Source organism: Anthonomus grandis, chromosome 5 (assembly GCF_022605725.1).
Source record: "Anthonomus grandis grandis chromosome 5, icAntGran1.3, whole genome shotgun sequence".
In the NCBI taxonomy this organism is placed as follows: Eukaryota; Metazoa; Arthropoda; class Insecta; order Coleoptera; family Curculionidae; genus Anthonomus; species Anthonomus grandis.
This window is the reverse complement of record NC_065550.1, coordinates 34,837,407-34,855,268: the sequence shown is the minus strand read 5'-3', so window position 1 is coordinate 34,855,268 and position 17,862 is coordinate 34,837,407. Positions and strand designations below refer to the sequence as shown.

The 17,862-nt window shown below is 30.1% G+C and overlaps 1 protein-coding gene across 4 annotated transcripts in view; it reads left to right on the top strand.

Moving 5' to 3' along the window:
* The window catches only part of LOC126736922 (semaphorin-2A), a 713,174-nt gene that overhangs the window by 451,992 nt on the left and 243,320 nt on the right, over positions 1 to 17,862 (top strand). For all 4 annotated transcript variants that reach the window (XM_050441559.1, XM_050441561.1, XM_050441558.1 and 1 more), the window contains one exon: positions 1,742 to 1,829. In XM_050441559.1, the coding sequence (XP_050297516.1) occupies positions 1,742 to 1,829 (88 nt within the window). The remainder of the gene's footprint in view (positions 1 to 1,741; positions 1,830 to 17,862) is intronic.

Here is a 17,862-nt window from a genome sequence, read left to right as displayed (position 1 = left end):
ACAAAGGTGTGCTGACATAGAGAAAACTTTAAATCGCTATAACCTTTGAACTACTGGTGCAATAAAAACATAAATTTCAGATATTGGTAGTGAATTAGCTACTGCTGAACTTTGCTTTTATGATCATGACTGAAAATTAAATAATAAAGAAGATATTTAAGATTTTTAAATCATGGCTTCTTTAAAGAGAGTGCGTTGTGTATTGGATGGAATATCTTCGAAAGTATTCGGCTTAGAGATTTAGTAGATATTACAAATAATATAGTGTTGATCATTGTCAATCGAATAAAATTTATTTTATGTTTCTAGCTTAAATAGATCAAGAGTTATGAGCCAAAAACTCCAAGGTTGACGCAGCCAAGGGCTGCTGACGTAGAGCAATTTTTAAATGGCTCTAACTGCTGAACTATTTATGCGATATAAATAAAAATTACTGATTTTGTATATGTATAAAAATATTGATTTTGTATTGGCAAATATTTAAGTTTTTTGAGCCAAGGCCTCTTTGAAGGTAACACTTGTCTATCAGATGAAATAAATGTCTTCAAAATTATTAGGGTTAGAGGTTTAGTAGATATTACCAATATTATACTTCTAAGTAGTGTTAATCATATAAAATTTATTTCAGCCTTCTGTCTCTATTTAATCAAAAATTATTAGCCAAAAACAAGCAAAATTTAAATGACTCTAACTCCTAAACCAATCAACCATTTACAATAATTTAAAAGGATTTTGTTAGATAATTACTTACAGGATCACTAGTGATTTTTTGGTTATATTTAATGAATTAGTTTTTCAAAAAAAAAGCCCATAATTTAAAATACATTTAATGCGGAATTTCCCGAAATTTATTACAGACGCATTACAACCGTCCGTTTGTTTATTTAAATTAGCGCATTAATAAAATGAGCCAGTCGGATAAACAAGCGCGTTTTAAATAAATTACTCGATTTTTTTTTGAATTTATAAAATCGGGATTAATTTATTCGGGGTCATTACGTGCTTTTTTTAAAACCGTGGAATTGCCAATAGGATTTGCTAAATTTCAAACAATAACATTATTGACTAAACGAGAGAGTGAGAAATAAGTGAAAAAGTGGTGAAGACCTAAAATCCGCAGACAAAAGATCCTCGCTAGACAATAACACAGAAAGACACAGAAGAGGCAACGTCGGCCATTCTAGCGGAATGATTACTATAACAGTTTAAATAAATTAATTAGCATAAGTTTTAGCAAAGAAAACCCTCCCCTAGCCCCTCGGGGGCGGGAGCCCGCGAGTTGCAGATTAAAACTTTCCTCGGAAAACTAGAAGTGGAAACTTTCTGGTAAAAGATTCGTAAGTCACCGAGAGCTCGGTCGCGAGGAAACATCATTTTCCCCGACAACAATTAGGAGCGCAATTAGAAGAAACTTATTATTGGTATAACTGTTAAATTAGGAAAAGGATTAAAGTGTACTTAAAGGAAAATGTGTTTTTTTTTATAACATGATCATCTGGAAATTTACAATTAAATTCAACCATTTAAATACCCCGAACCCTCATTACTACATGCCCCGATATGAGTTATGGCTTTCGACATGCAGAACGACAAACTCGTTTCTGCACGCACTAGTGTAGATTAAAAATTGTTATCCGGAAAACAATGTTGTTGTATTTGAATGAATACATTAGCGACACGAGAGTAAAAAATAGGGGCGTGGCTCTAATTTATTTTTCAAAATTCTAATTTTTATTTCCAGATCATGTACGAGAGTTTTCTTGCGGCACCATGTACTATCGGACCTTCCACATGGACGTCAAGCGGGACGCCTTATACGTCGGAGCTATGTAAGTCCCATATTATTATATAAGCGTCGCAAAGCATAATAAAATTCAAATTATACGGTTGAAGATAAACATGAAACGCTGAAATTTATGTTTACAATAAGCGTGGAAATAAACATGGCGCGTCACAGACAGATGTCGCAACTGTAAAAAAAGAGAGAATTTACATAAGGGTTAAGAGGGAGTGAGGGGGATGGGAAGCAAGTATGCGGGTGAAGTAGTAGATTTTGGGTCTGAAGTTGTATTGTTGTTTAGTGGGAGGAAGTGGATTAAAATTCAGATTTTTTGTGATCTGCAATATTTAAATTGAGGAATTCGTTACCACTATCTGTTTGAATAATAACTATTTATTTAAAGTTTTTTTTTGAAATGTCAAGGATAATTTGTCCACTTTTTTTTTTGGGAAACCCTGATATAGGTGTCAAATTAATTTAGTAGAAGAAGTCATGTTTTAATTTTCACAGCTCTAGGTCTCTTGGTTTCAGAGATATGAGCGCTTTGTCCTTGGAAATCCCAATTTTCTTATTACAATTTTTTTTTTAATTGCAAAGAAAATTTCTCCACTTTTAAAGATTCTAGGGAAAACGCTGAAATAGGTGTCTCATGAATTTATTAGAAGAAGTTATATTCCAATTTTCACACCTCTAACTTTTTTGGTTTTAGGGATATTAAACATTTTGTTCCTAGATGTTGACAATTTTTTGTCAATTTTTTTTTTTCAACTTCCAGGGATAATAAATTTATTAAAAAAAAAAAATTAAGAAAAACGTGAACTAGGTATTTAATGAATTTAATAGGCGAAGCTATGTTTCAATTTTCACATCTCTAAATTGCGTGGTTTTAGAGATATAAGCATTTTGTTCCTAGAAGTTCAATTTTTTATTATTGTTCAACTTCCAGGGATGATAAATTAGTTTTTTTCAAATTTTGATAAAAACGCTGAAATAGGTGTCTAATGAATTTCTTAGACGAAGTCATGTCTTAATTTTCACAGCTCTAGGTCTTTTGGTTTCAGAGATATCAGCGCTTTGTCCTCGGAAATCCCAATTTTCTAAATACGTTTTTTTTTTAAATTGCAGCAAAGATAATTTCTCCACTTCTAAGGATTTAAGGGAAAGAGCGCAGAAATAGGTGTCTCATAAATTTATTAGAAGTTATATTCCAATTTTCACACCTCTAACTTTTTTGGTTTTAGGGATATTAAGCACTTTGTTCCTAGATGTTGAAATTTTTTTGTCAATTTTTTTTTCAACTTCCAGGGATAAAAAATTAATTTTTAAAAAAATTTAAGAAAAACGCTGAACCAGGTATCCAATGAATTTAATAGGCGAAGCTATGATCCAATTTTCACATCTCTAAATTGCGTGGTTTTAGAGATAAAAGCATTTTGTCCCTAGAAGTACCATTTTTTTTCATTTTTCATTTTCCAGGGATGATAAATTAATTATTACAAATTTTTTAAAAAACGCTGAAATAGGTGTCTAGTGAATTGATTAGTAGAAGCTATGTTCCAATTATCACATTTCTAAATTGTTTGGTTCTTTACTTCTAGGGACAAGTACCATTTTTTTCATTTTTTAAATTCTAGGGAAGATAAATTAATTTTTAGAAAATTTTAAGAAAAATGCTGAAATAGGTGTCTGTGAATTTATTAGAGGAAGCTATGTTCCAATTTTCAAATCTCCAACTTACGTGGTTTTAGAGATATAAGGATTTTGTTCCTGGAAGTACCATTTTTTTATAATTTTTTAACTTCCAGGGATGATCAATTTATTTTTAAAAAATTTTGAGAGAAACGCTGAAATAGGTATACAATGAATTTATTAGAAGAAGCTATCTTCCAATTTTCACACATCTAGCTTACTTGGTTTTGGAGATATAAGTACTTTGTCATTAGAAGTACATTTTTTTTTTAATTTTTCAACTTCCAGGGATAATAAATTTATTTTTAGACAATTTTTAAAAAAACTCTGAAATAGGTGTCTTATGAATTTATTAGGAGAAGCTATGTTCCAATTTTCACATCTCTAACTTACTTGATTTTAGAGATATAAGGATTTTGTCCCTAGAAGTACAATTTTTTATTATTGTTCAACTTCCAGGGATGATAAATTATTTTTTTTTTAAATTTTGATAAAAACGCTGAAATAGGTATCCAATGAATTTGTTAGTAGAAGCTATATTTTAATTTTCACATCACTAAATTGCGTGGTTTTAGAGATATAAGCATTTTGTCCCTAAAAGTACCATTTTTTATTATTGTTCAGCTTCCAGGGATAATAAATTAATTTTTTTTTAATTTTTATAAAAACGCTGAAATACGTGTCTAATAAATTTCTTACAAGAAGTCATGTTTTAATTTTCATAGCTCTAGATCTCTTGGTTTCAGAGATATGAGCGCTTTGTCCTTGGAAATCCCAATTTTCTTAATACAATTTTTTTTTTAATTGCAGCAAAGATAATTTCGCCAATTTTAAAGATTTAAGGGAAAAAGCGCAGAAATAGGTGTCTCTTGAATTTATTATAAGTTATATTCCAATTTTCACACCTCTAACTTTTTTGGTTTTAGGGATATTAAGTATTTTGTTCCTAGATGGAATTGAAATTTATTTTTCAATTTTTTTTTAACTTCCAGGGATAATAAAATTATTTATAGATAATTTTGACAGACAAAAATTTTAATGACTTTGCCTGAGTAATTTAAACATTTTAGGTCTGCATGAGAATCTGTTCCTCTAGAAAATCAAACGTTAAAGGAATTAACCTCTAGATTATTGCTTGAGGAGAAAAGGTGTAAGTCTGTGGAAGCAACTACAGCCCTAGCAGCTAAAATAGGGCATCATAATAATTTTTAAGATAATTTTGACAGAAAAGCTGAAATAGATTCCTGATGAATTTGTTAGAAGAAGCTATGTTCCTTTTCTGTTTTCTGTCGTTATTTCCACAGCTCTAACTTACTTGGTTTTAGAGATATAGGTATTTTGTCCCTAGAAATACATTTTTTTTTTCATTTTCAACTTTCAGGGATAATAATTTTTTTTTCAATTTTGAGAAAAACGCTGAAATAGGTGTCTAATGAATTTATTAGTAGAAGCTATGTTTTAATTTTCACACCTCTAACTTACTTGGTTTTAGAGATATAAGCATTTTGTCCCTAGAAGTACCTTTTTTTTATATTTTTCATTTTCCAGGGATGATAATTTTTTTTTAATTTTGAGAAAAACGGTTAAATACGTGTTCAACGAATTTATTAGGAGAAGCTATGTTTCAACTTTTACATCTCTAGCTTATTTGGTTTTAAAGATATAAGCATTTTGTCCCTAGAAGTACCATTTTTTTTCATTTTTCAACCTCTAGGGAAAATAAATAATTTTTTTTTTAATTTTAAGAAAAACGCTGAAATAGGTGTCAAATGAATTTATTAGGAGAAGCTATGTTTCAATTTTTACATCTCTAGCTTACTTGGTTCTAAAGATATAGGCATTTTATCCCTATGAATACCAATTTTTTTATTTTTCATTTTCCAGGGATGATAAATTAATTATTACAATTTTTTTAAAAAACGCTGAAAAAGGTGTCTAATGAATTTATCAGTAGAAGCTATGTTCCAATTATCACATTTCTAAATTGTTTCGTTTTAGAGATATAAGCATTTTGTCCCTAGAAGTACCATTTTTTTTCCATTTTTGAACTTCCATGGATAATAATTTTTTTTTTTTTAATTTTGAGAAAAACGCTGAAATACGTGTCCAATTTTCCAATTTTCTGTGTTCCAATTTTCACATTTCTAAATTGTTTGGTCTTAGAGATATAAGCATTTTGTCTCTAGAAGTACCATTTTTTTTATTTTTTAACTTTCAGAGATGATAAATTTAATTTAAGACAATTTTCAAAAAAACGTTAAAATAGGTATCTAATAAATTTATCAAGAGAAGCTATATTTAAATTTTCATTACTCTAGTCTCCTAGATTTCAGAGATATGAGCATTTGGTTTCTGGCAATCTCATCGTTTTTCGTGATTTTTATTTTCAACTTCCAAGGATGATTTCTCAATTTTTAAGGACTTTAAAAGAAAACGCTGAAATTGGTATCAAATTAATTTACTGAAAGAAGCTATATGTCAATATTCATCACTCTGGTTTCATTAGTTTCAGAGATGTGCGCATTTTTTAAGGCTAGTTTCTTCATTTTAATATATTTAAAATAATAGTTTTGAAAAGTTGAAAATGTCAACTTGAAAAGATAAAAAAAAACTTTTTGGTAAATTCAAAATTCAGGTAAAAAAAATAATAAATAGCCTGAACTTTTTTTTATTCATTTCAACTATTAGAAACTTAACTTAGTATTTTAGAAAAACTTTGCATTATATATTAAGCTTCATTAGGTCTGTTGTACAGTAGGGAGGTTTAATTTCGGATTCATACCTTGAAATAAAGTGATATTTCTGAAGAGCGACTAAGGGTAACTTAAAGAAACTGAAATGATATATTACGCAAGCATTTCTCTACAAACTTTATCAAAGGATCAAAATTAGTTGTGCAAAACTTTGCCAAATATAAAGCTTCATTGCGTCTGTTCTCCAGTCATGGTTTGAAATAAAGAGCTATTTCTTAAGAACTGCTTAGCGTAGATTAATGAAACAAACAGTGACAAATTCAAATAATATAAACAAAACTTTAAAAGCTATGAAAAAATATTAAGACCAATTTGTCGAAACCAATGGTTCCAATGGAAACCATATGACCTCCAGAGGCGTAACAGGAGAATTTGGAACTATAACTGTTGATCCACAATAGCTGTGCTCATCAAATAAAGTACGAACCTACCCCATCATCATCCCTTTTAGCTCCCCTGTCTTCGCGCCCTTTTATACGGTGGATCTAGGAGCAATTAATTTTATAAAAGAGGTATCGCGTTTTCGGACTTTTTTATTATATCCGCCGACCCCGGGTGCAATTAAAAACCATAAATTGATCGTTGAATATTTAAAGAGCGTAGCATCCTAAGCCAGCTTCACATTTTACTGCTTAGCTTGCCGTTTCGTTAATTAATTCCGCGATAATTTTTGCTTTTAGAGCTCCTGCTGCTGCTACCGCCTCCGCTTTCGGTTCTAATGGTTTAATGAACAATTTCTGGCAAAGGTACGATATTAATTGAGGCATATTTATAGTGGCTTCACGAATCAATTTTTTTATTCGTATTAGTGTCATCATTCATGATAAAAAAAACAACCCTGATCCCGTGTAACGTTATGAGTAGTTAACGACCCTCGTTTCCTCGGCTGTCAGGAATTCCCTTTTCTTTTCAGGTCATTGAATCTATTAGCAGGTGATTTATCATCCGCCGCACTGAGATAATACATAAATAATGCTTATATAAGAAATAGACGATTTTTATAAAGGTAGTTATGACCCCCCAATGGGGGAAGAGCAGGGTAATTAAATTTCTATTTTAACAGTAGAAGGCCCAAACTAATAACAAAAATAATAAATTTCGCTGCAAGAGTTTTACTACTAAGTCCAGAGGAACGAACAATAAAAATGGAATCGCTTAATAAATTAAAGGCCAACAAAAGGAATCGGGGCACAAGGTATAATGGGGATTTAATTAAAAAGCCGTTTTAGACTTCTGGAATATAAATTATGTACGTATTAATTAGGTACGTTCTCGCTCAAATCATCATGATAATGAAAAGTTTCGCCTTGTTTTTCTTTCTTTTTAGTTTGGTTTGAGTTATACATTTTTGATTTTGTTTAAAACTGGGATTAAATTTTGTTATTTAAAGGGTAAGGTCTATTTATATATGGTGATTTGAAATATCCAGAAGCAGTTTATATATTTGTCTTATAAAGAATATGACCATGCAAGAATGGGATTTGTGGATAAGAAGCTATATAGCGGTAAAATAAAAATATCGCCTTTGATTTGTGAACTAATGTTGTGCAAGGAAGTTGAGTATTAAAAAAACTACCTTGTTTACGTGATTTGCAAATTCTTGATAAATAATTACTCATTCTTTAAATTATTTAATTCGAATGATGATCATGATAGAACAACTACCAACAGAGATAGAAGCATTTAAAAATTTGATGAGGACTTTGACCAATAAGTCCGGATATCTCTATTACCATTGGGTCTACAGCTTAAGGGGACTTATTTAATAATAAAGAACTTGTTATTTGACGTACTAAAGTTCATTTGATGATCATAGTTATTGTAGATCCAAAGTTATGATGCAAAGCTTTCCAGGTAGACCTCTGCAGCTCCTGATGGCAAGAACTGGATTTTCTTTTATAAATAAGATAAAACTTTAGATAAATAATTAGTCAGTCTAAGTATATAGAGTCAGTATAGTATATAATATACAGGGTGTTTCATAATTAGTTATTTTTTTATGCTAGAACAATACGTCTGAAAAAAAAAGACAAGAAAGAAAATTTACTATAAATTAAATGAGGATGTGATAAATATTTTATATTTGAAGAAAAAACAGAGTTGACTATATTCTAGCCCGCAGGGACACCACTGATAAAATAAAAATATTAATTACTTAGAATTAATTGCATAGAAACTACCTGCTAATTTTTTACTAAAAATATCTACAGAGATGTCAAATGTATCAAGATTTAATAATTTTTGTATAAGGGCTTATTGCGCAAACTTGTTTATTTCAAAGCCCTTTACAACCTCTCCAAAGCTTTTACCACAAATTATAAAACACCCTGTATAATTAAATGTTAAATTCCTTTTTCATGATGATCAAAAGCTACTAACAAAAAATAGAAGCATTTTTAAGTTCTTATCCGATTTTTATGGGAACATGAACCAATAAATATAAATATCTCGATTACTATTCGGTCAACAGTTTAAGGAGCCTTCATCAGTATTAAAGAGCAAATGATTGCTTATCTATTAAAGTTTATTTGATGATCATAACTCTTGTAGATCAACAGTGACAAGAATTATTCTAAAACAGGTGTTATTGGACTTTATTGGATAAACCACAATAGAAAAACCCAATTTCAGAATGATACCTAAGATATGAAAGTACTGCGACAGGGATATGTCCGAAAAAGTCGAGATTTTGGCTCTCCTAAGACCTATATCATGGACGCAGTTTAAAAATAAGTAAAGTATTATTATAAAATAAGTGTATTTGTACGTAATTGGATAAACCACAATAGAAAAACACAATTTCAGAATGATACCTAAGATATTAAAGTACTGAGACAGGGATATGCCCGAAAAAGTCGAGATTTTGGCTCTCCTAAGACCTATATCATGGACGCAGTTTAAAAATAAGTAAAGTCTTATTATAAAATGAGTGTAATGGTACGTAATTGGATAAGCCACAATAGAAAAACCCAATTTTAGAATGATACCAACGATATTAAGGTACTAAGACAGGGATATGTCGGAAAAGTCGAGATTTTGGCTCTACTAAGACCTATATCATGGACGCAGTTTAAAAATAAAAAAAGTATTATTATAAAATAAGTGTATTTATACGTAATTGGATAAACCACAATAAAAAAACCCAATTTTAGAATGATACCAACGATATTAAGGTACTGAGACAGGGATATGTCTGAAAAAATCGAGAATTTGCCTCTCATAAGACCTATATCATGGAAGCAGTTTAAAACTAAGTAAAAAATTATTATAAAATGAGTGTAATTATATGTAATTGGATAAACCACAATAGAAAAACTCAATTTCAAAATGATACCAACGATATTGAGGTACTGAGACAGGGATATATCCGATAAAGTCGAGATTTTGGCTCTCTTAAGACATATATCATGGACGCAGTTTAAAAATAAGTAAAGTGTTATTTTAAAATGGGTGTAATTGTTTGTAATTGAATAAACCACAATAGAAAAACACAATTTCAGTATCATACCTAAGATATTAAAGTACTAAGACAGGGATATATCCGAAAAAGTCGAGATTTTGGCTCTCCTAAAACGTATTTCATGGACGCAGTTTAAATATAAGTAAAGTCTTATTAAAAAATGAGTGTAATTGTATGTAATTGGATAAATCACATTAGAAAAACCTAATTTTAGAATGATACCAATGATATTAAGGTACTGAGACAGGGATATGTCTGAAAAAATCGAGAATTTGCCTCTCATAAGACCTATATATAAAGTACTGCGACAGGGATATGTCCGAAAAAGTCGAGATTTTGGCTCTCCTAAGACCTATATCATGGACGCAGTTTAAAAATAAGTAAAGTATTATTATAAAATAAGTGTATTTGTACGTAATTGGATAAACCACAATAGAAAAACACAATTTCAGAATGATACCTAAGATATTAAAGTACTGAGACAGGGATATGCCCGAAAAAGTCGAGATTTTGGCTCTCCTAAGACCTATATCATGGACGCAGTTTAAAAATAAGTAAAGTCTTATTATAAAATGAGTGTAATGGTACGTAGTTGGATAAACCACAATAGAAAAACCCAATTTCAAAATGATACCAACGATATTGAGGTACTGAGACAGGGATATATCCGAAAAAGTCGAGATTTTGGCTCTCTTAAGACTTATATCATGGACGCAGTTTAAAAATAAGAAAAGTATTATTATAAAATGAGTGTAGTTGTACGTAATTGGATAAACCACAATAGAAAAACCCAATTTTAGAATGATACCAACGATATTAAGGTACTAAGACAGGGATATGTCGGAAAAGTCGAGATTTTGTCTCTACTAAGACCTATATCATGGACGCAGTTTAAAAATAAGAAAAGTATTATTATAAAATGAGTGTAATTATATGTAATTGGATAAACCACAATAGAAAAACCCAATTTTAGAATGATACCAACGATATTAAGGTACTAAGACAGGGATATGTCGGAAAAGTCGAAATTTTGTCTCTACTAAGACCTATATCATGGACGCAGTTTAAAAACAAGTAAAGTCTTATTACAAAATGAGTGTAATATGTACGTAAATGGATAAACCACATTAGAAAAACCCAATTTTAGAGTGATACCAATGATATTAAGGTACTGAGACAGGGATATGTCTGAAAAAATCGAGAATTTGCCTCTCATAAGACCTATATCATGGAAGCAGTTTAAAAATAAGTAAAAAATTATTATAAAATGAGTGTAATTATATGTAATTGGATAAACCACAATACAAAAACCCAATTTCAAAATGATACCAACGATATTGAGGTACTGAGACAGGGATATATCCGAAAAAGTCGAGATTTTGGCTCTCTTAAGACTTATATCATGGACGCAGTTTAAAAATAAGAAAGGTATTATTATAAAATGAGTGTAATTATACGTAATTGGATAAACCACAATAGAAAAACCTAATTTCAGAATGATGCCAACGATATTAAGGTACTGAGACAGGGATATATCCGAAAAAGTCGAGATTTTGGCTCTCTTAAGACTTATATCATGGACGCAGTTTAAAAATAAGAAAAGTATTATTATAAAATGAGTGTAATTATATGTAATTGGATAAACCACAATAGAAAAACCCAATTTTAGAATGATACCAACGGTATTAAGGTACTAAGACAGGGATATGTCGGAAAAGTCGAAATTTTGTCTCTACTAAGACCTATATCATGGACGCAGTTTAAAAACAAGTAAAGTCTTATTACAAAATGAGTGTAATATGTACGTAAATGGATAAACCACATTAGAAAAACCCAATTTTAGAATGATACCAATGATATTAAGGTACTGAGACAGGGATATGTCTGAAAAAATCGAGAATTTGCCTCTCATAAGACCTATATCATGGAAGCAGTTTAAAAATAAGTAAAAAATTATTATAAAATGAGTGTAATTATATGTAATTGGATAAACCACAATAGAAAAACCCAATTTCAAAATGATACCAACGATATTGAGGTACTGAGACAGGGATATATCCGAAAAAGTCGAGATTTTGGCTCTCTTAAGACTTATATCATGGACGCAGTTTAAAAATAAGAAAAGTATTATTATAAAATGAGTGTAATTATACGTAATTGGATAAACCACAATAGAAAAACCTAATTTCAGAATGATGCCAACGATATTAAGGTACTGAGACAGGGATATGTCGGAAAAGTCGAGATTTTGTCTCTACTAAGACCTATATCATGGACGCAGTTTAAAAATAAGAAAAGTATTATTATAAAATGAGTGTAATTATACGTAATTCGATAAACCACAATAGAAAAATCTAATTTCAGAATGATACCAACGATATTAAGGTACTGAGACAGGGATATGTCCGATAAAGTCGAGATTTTGGCTCTCTTAAGACATATATCATGGACGCAGTTTAAAAATAAGTAAAGTGTTATTATAAAATGGGAGTAATTGTACGTAATTGAATAAACCACAATAGAAAAACACAATTTTAGTATCATACCTAAGATATTAAAGTACTGAGACAGGGATATATCCGAAAAAGTCGAGATTTTGGCTCTCCTAAGACCTATATCATGGACGCAGTTTAAATATAAGTAAAGTCTTATTAAAAAATGAGTGTAATTGTACGTAATTGAATAAACCACATTAGAAAAACCCAATTTTAGAATGATACCAATGATATTAAGGTACTGAGACAGGGATATGTCTGAAAAAATCGAGAATTTGCCTCTCATAAGACCTATATCATGGAAGCAGTTTAAAAATAAGTAAAAAAATAATTATAAAATGAGTGTAATTATATGTAATTGGATAAACCACAATAGAAAAACCCAATTTCAAAATGATACCAACGATATTGAGGTACTGAGACAGGGATATATCCGAAAAAGTCGAGATTTTGGCTCTCTTAAGACTTATATCATGGACGCAGTTTAAAAATAAGAAAAGTATTATTATAAAAGGAGTGTAATTGTACGTAATTGGATAAACTACAATGATACCAACGATATTAAGGTACTAAGACAGGGATATGTCTGAAAAAATCGAGAATTTGCCTCTCATAAGACCTATATCATGGAAGCAGTTTAAAAATAAGTAAAAAATTATTATAAAATGAGTGTAATTATATGTAATTGGATAAACCACAATAGAAAAACCCAATTTCAAAATGATACCAACGATATTGAGGTACTGAGACAGGGATATATCCGAAAAAGTCGAGATTTTGGCTCTCTTAAGACTTATATCATGGACGCAGTTTAAAAATAAGAAAAGTATTATTATAAAATGAGTGTAATTGTACGTAATTGGATAAACCACAATAGAAAAACCTAATTTCAGAATGATACCAACGATATTGAGGTACTGAGACAGGGATATATCCGAAAAAGTCGAGATTTTGGCTCTCTTAAGACTTATATCATGGACGCAGTTTAAAAATAAGAAAAGTATTATTATGAAATGAGTGTAATTGTACGTAATTGGATAAACCACAATAGAAAAACCTAATTTCAGAATGATATTAACGATATTGAGGTACTGAGACAGGGATATATCCGAAAAAGTCGAGATTTTGGCTCTCTTAAGACTTATATCATGGACGCAGTTTAAAAATAAGAAAAGTATTATTATAAAATGAGTGTAATTGTACGTAATTGTATAAACCACAATAGAAAAACCTAATTTCAGAATGATACCAACGATATTAAGGTACTGAGACAGAGATATGTCCGATAAAGTCGAGATTTTGGCTTTCTTAAGACATATATCATGGACGCAGTTTAAAAATAAGTAAAGTGTTATTATAAAATGGATGTAATTGTACGTAATTGAATAAACCACAATAGAAAAACACAATTTCAGTATCATACCTAAGATATTAAAGTACTGAGACAGGGATATATCCGAAAAAGTCGAGATTTTGGCTCTCCTAAGACCTATATCACGGACGCAGTTTAAAATTAAGGAAAAAATTGAGATAAAATTTTTGTCATTGTACTTGATTAAATACAATACAATAGAAAAACACAAATTCAGAATGATATCGAAGGTAGTAAAGAACTGAGACAGTAATATGTTTTTTGATACGGGGTTTAAACGGGTTTAACAAGTTTTCGGTGAATAACGATTAAGTCTTTAAATTCTTCTCTATGTTAGTTCAATGGAACTAATTTTGCCAACCTTTGAAATTTTCAGTAAATTTTGATTTTATTCTTGGCATTTGACTTCATTGGTTTCATTTGCTCGACATTTTCATATTTATGCATCATACTTTTGTGATGCATTACAAACCAAATTACTCCAAAAACCTAGATTAAAATGAGGAATTAATAAAATAGATAAAATAGTACACAACTTGTAAGGATATGAAAAATTAGTTATGTATTCGAATAAAAACACTATTTTTTCACGGTCAACTTTCCTTATTTAATTTATCTTTTCTACCTTTTTTATCTCAATCATCTCTTTCCCATTTATTATCCCCATCCTCTTCATAATCATCTCAATTTTCTTTTATTTCAATAAAAATTAATTTCACTGTACTACGACTGTCTAGTTCTGACATAATGCGGAGAATCTACTTGTAATAATCTTCTCTTGTCGCTAGTTGATCTTAAGTAAATATCATAGGGTCAGATAGACATAGTAGTTTTTAAATTCGATTATATTATTTAAATGACGTAAACTAAATTATTTAAGTGACGTAAACAAAAAAGCAAAACTGAAAACATAATTATTGTAATTTGTTGCAGTGTTAAATGATGTACTTATTATGTTTGAATAAAAACAAATTCCGTTGATAAATAAATAAATACATTTAAACAAACCCTTGTAATCTAATCAAGTTCCACCGCAGAAACCTTTTCTTTCAAGGAGTCGACGTAATTTACAAATTCAATTGGCTTTTTATTAAAAAATAATAATTCACTTTAATAGGTCCCTAATCCGACTCAAAGGACCATGATTTATTTAAATATACGAAAAACATGTTATATTACAAAATATATTTTTGTATATGACATACACAAGTATTAAGTTACGTTAACGAAATTTTTGGATTTTAAATAAATGAATGAATATTAAACTCCAACTACTACTAAACAAACATTTTTATAGGCCAGCAATAAATTTTTATTACCGAAGCAAAGATCCGAAATCAGCCAATCTCCCTAAATTAGCTATTCAAACGTCTCTTTTATTCTATCGTCTATTTCAATTTTGCCATTTAACCGGCTCCCGTCCCCTCCCCGACCCTTATATACGGGTTTTATTATCTTTCGTTTCCTCCCTTTCCCTCTCAACCCCTAACGTTGAACGAGAGGAAAAACGTTAAGGACATTTAAGAGTTTTCCGAATCTATTTTATCTTATCCGGAACGAACCCCTCAATTTCGAAAGTTTTTATTTCATATTTATTCGGCCTGTTTTGAGCCGACTTATCCCGTTTCGCTCTCTTTGGAATCAGATGGCGAAAGGGACTTAAAAAAAAAAAACGGGAAAAAAACACCGGGGAGGTTCGTCGTCGTCGCTCTCTATCTCTCGTCAATCGGCATATGGAATATCCGTTATGTATGTATAAAAAGGAATTTCCAGATAAAAATCGCTTTATCCCGTATAACTGGAAAGTTTTCCGAAATCGTAAATATTTAAATGCCTTATTATCAAGTAAACAGCTTTGCTTCCCGGTGAAATTACGTGTACGTGTGTCAACATTAATATTTCAGTTGTTCATTTTTGGGGTTAAAAGTGTCTGGCTTCGCACGAATATTTTCCGATAAATTGACCGGATTTTCACGTGCCGTTGTGTCGCACCTTGTCGGATTTTTGGACGATTTGTTTTGTACGTGTGCTATAGGAATTTTATTCATTTTAACTATATATAAGAAAAATTAATTGTTGTTCTATTTCTTTTTTAATAGACCTACGGTCGATAAGCAAATAAGTACAAAACGTTCGGGTCCAAAAAACCCGTCAAAATTAGTCAAAGAGTCAAAAATCTAGTTTTAGTCGAGGAGTTAACCATGTGTATGTCAAATTTTTGTCAGTATTAAAAATGGTTGGTATAGTGGAAACCGTAGGAAAGCGTATGGAGCACAATATGCAAGGTGTCTCGAAATTACATCGCAATATTTTACCAGCCGCATCTTTGTCTAAAAATAAGACAAATACTTCATATACAGGAATCGTTTTCACGTTTCAGGGTGTCTTATACTTCCTATTGACGATGGTTTTTTGTTAATATTTTCGAAATGCCTGGTCATTATTTTTCAAAATTTTTATCGTCTACTACTGTTATTATTACTAACTGATTTTGTAATATTTTATGGTAAAATGTATACAGGGTCCTTTAAAATTAGTTGCCAGGAAAGATAAAAATGTCATAACTTTTTATCTGGTTACTTTTTAATTATTTGTGTAGTAAAATTAAAAAGAACCAACATTTTTACATAAAAATGGTGCTCTTGTCTTATTTCGTTAGAAGCCTCTGATTTCAAGAATTTTTTTGTTTGTTTGTTTTGTTTGGTATTTTCAGTTTTTTTTTCTTAACTAATAAGTTAACTGTTTTATTTCTTTTCAATTATTTACAATTTTGAAATAAAATTTTAAACAAAAAACTAAGTTTTTGAACTTAAAATGAAGTATTTGTAATAGTCTTATGTCATGTTTATACCTGATAATTTATAACATACCTTTTAATTTTATTAATCGTCAAAAATTATTTATGAGTGTAGGTTGCAAAACATTTCGCGACGCTCCTATCGAAATAAGACAACAGCACCTTTTTTAGCAAACTTGTGCTAGAAGATAAAAGAATTCTACCGATGTACATTAATGCCATGAGGGAGTTATACGAAGAAATGACTAGTTTAATAAAGAATGGACCAAGTAATACCTGAAAAAGATCAGGATAATATCCACTCTAAATATAGACGAAGAATACATTAAATATAGCGATGAGTAGTTAAATGAAAGGTGTTTGTGTGTAAAGTAAACATATTAGTTTATGTTATGCAGACGGTGAACAATAAATTGCAGATGTTCTATAAAAGATATCGATACACCAACTGCCTGGAAGAAGCTCATAATTTCATCGACTTTTTGGAATAAAATCGATACTTCTCAAGAGCCTAAAAAAAAAAACTGAACTCATATGTAATCAGTACTCTACGGTCGTAATGCTTTTATGAGAACCTCCTTTAAATTTGGTCCAGTTCGTTTGTTATTATCTAGAAACAACTCTTGGGTTTAAATTTAAATTCACCGTCACCGCATTGGATACAGTTAAAAAACAGGCTAATTTTTTAATTTATTTTTTTGACCTAATAACTTGCCGGTCCCAGTCATAAAGACCCCAAGAAACTCTTATTTGAATAGTCATTATTTCCCAAAAACAAATATTTTAACGCATTTTTTTTAACTTAGTTAAATAATTACGTTTTTTCGAACTTTCTTTTATCAGATTGCAAAAAGCATTTAAAAAACATGCATTTTTATGGGTTTTTAATTTTAGGTTGGGCGCCAAAAATTCGTAAACAATAAAAAAAATTAAATTATTTATTTTATGTCTAAAGTTTCTAGAAGTAAATACAAAATGAATCTCAGGAGCTTGAAAAATGGAATGATATAATGAATTTGCATGGTAATTAAACATCAAATCTCAAAGGTGTTATATTACAAACTAGTAATTAATAGGCTTAATAATAACAACTGGCTCAACTAGATTTTGTCATCTACCAATTACTATGTGCTGAAAAATTTAAATAAATCATTCTCTTTAACTTAAATTTGAGAAAGAGTATATTTATATTAAAATAGGCACAAAATGGATCTCAAAAGTCCAAAGGAAAAAAAAATGACCTCAACTGCCTGGAAAAAGACTAGAATGTATTCTACTTTTTGAAGTAAATACAAAATGAATCTCAGGAGCTTAAAATATGGAACGACTGACTTCAATTGCCTGAAAGAATCTCAATATTTGATCGATTTTTTGGAATAAATATGAAATGGCTCTAAACACCCTAGAAGAAGGAAAAACTAATCTCAACTACCTGGAAGAAGCTCAAAATTTTGTTAAATTTTTGAAATAAACAGGAAATGGCTCTCAAGGACCTAAAAAATTAAAAGCTGACCTC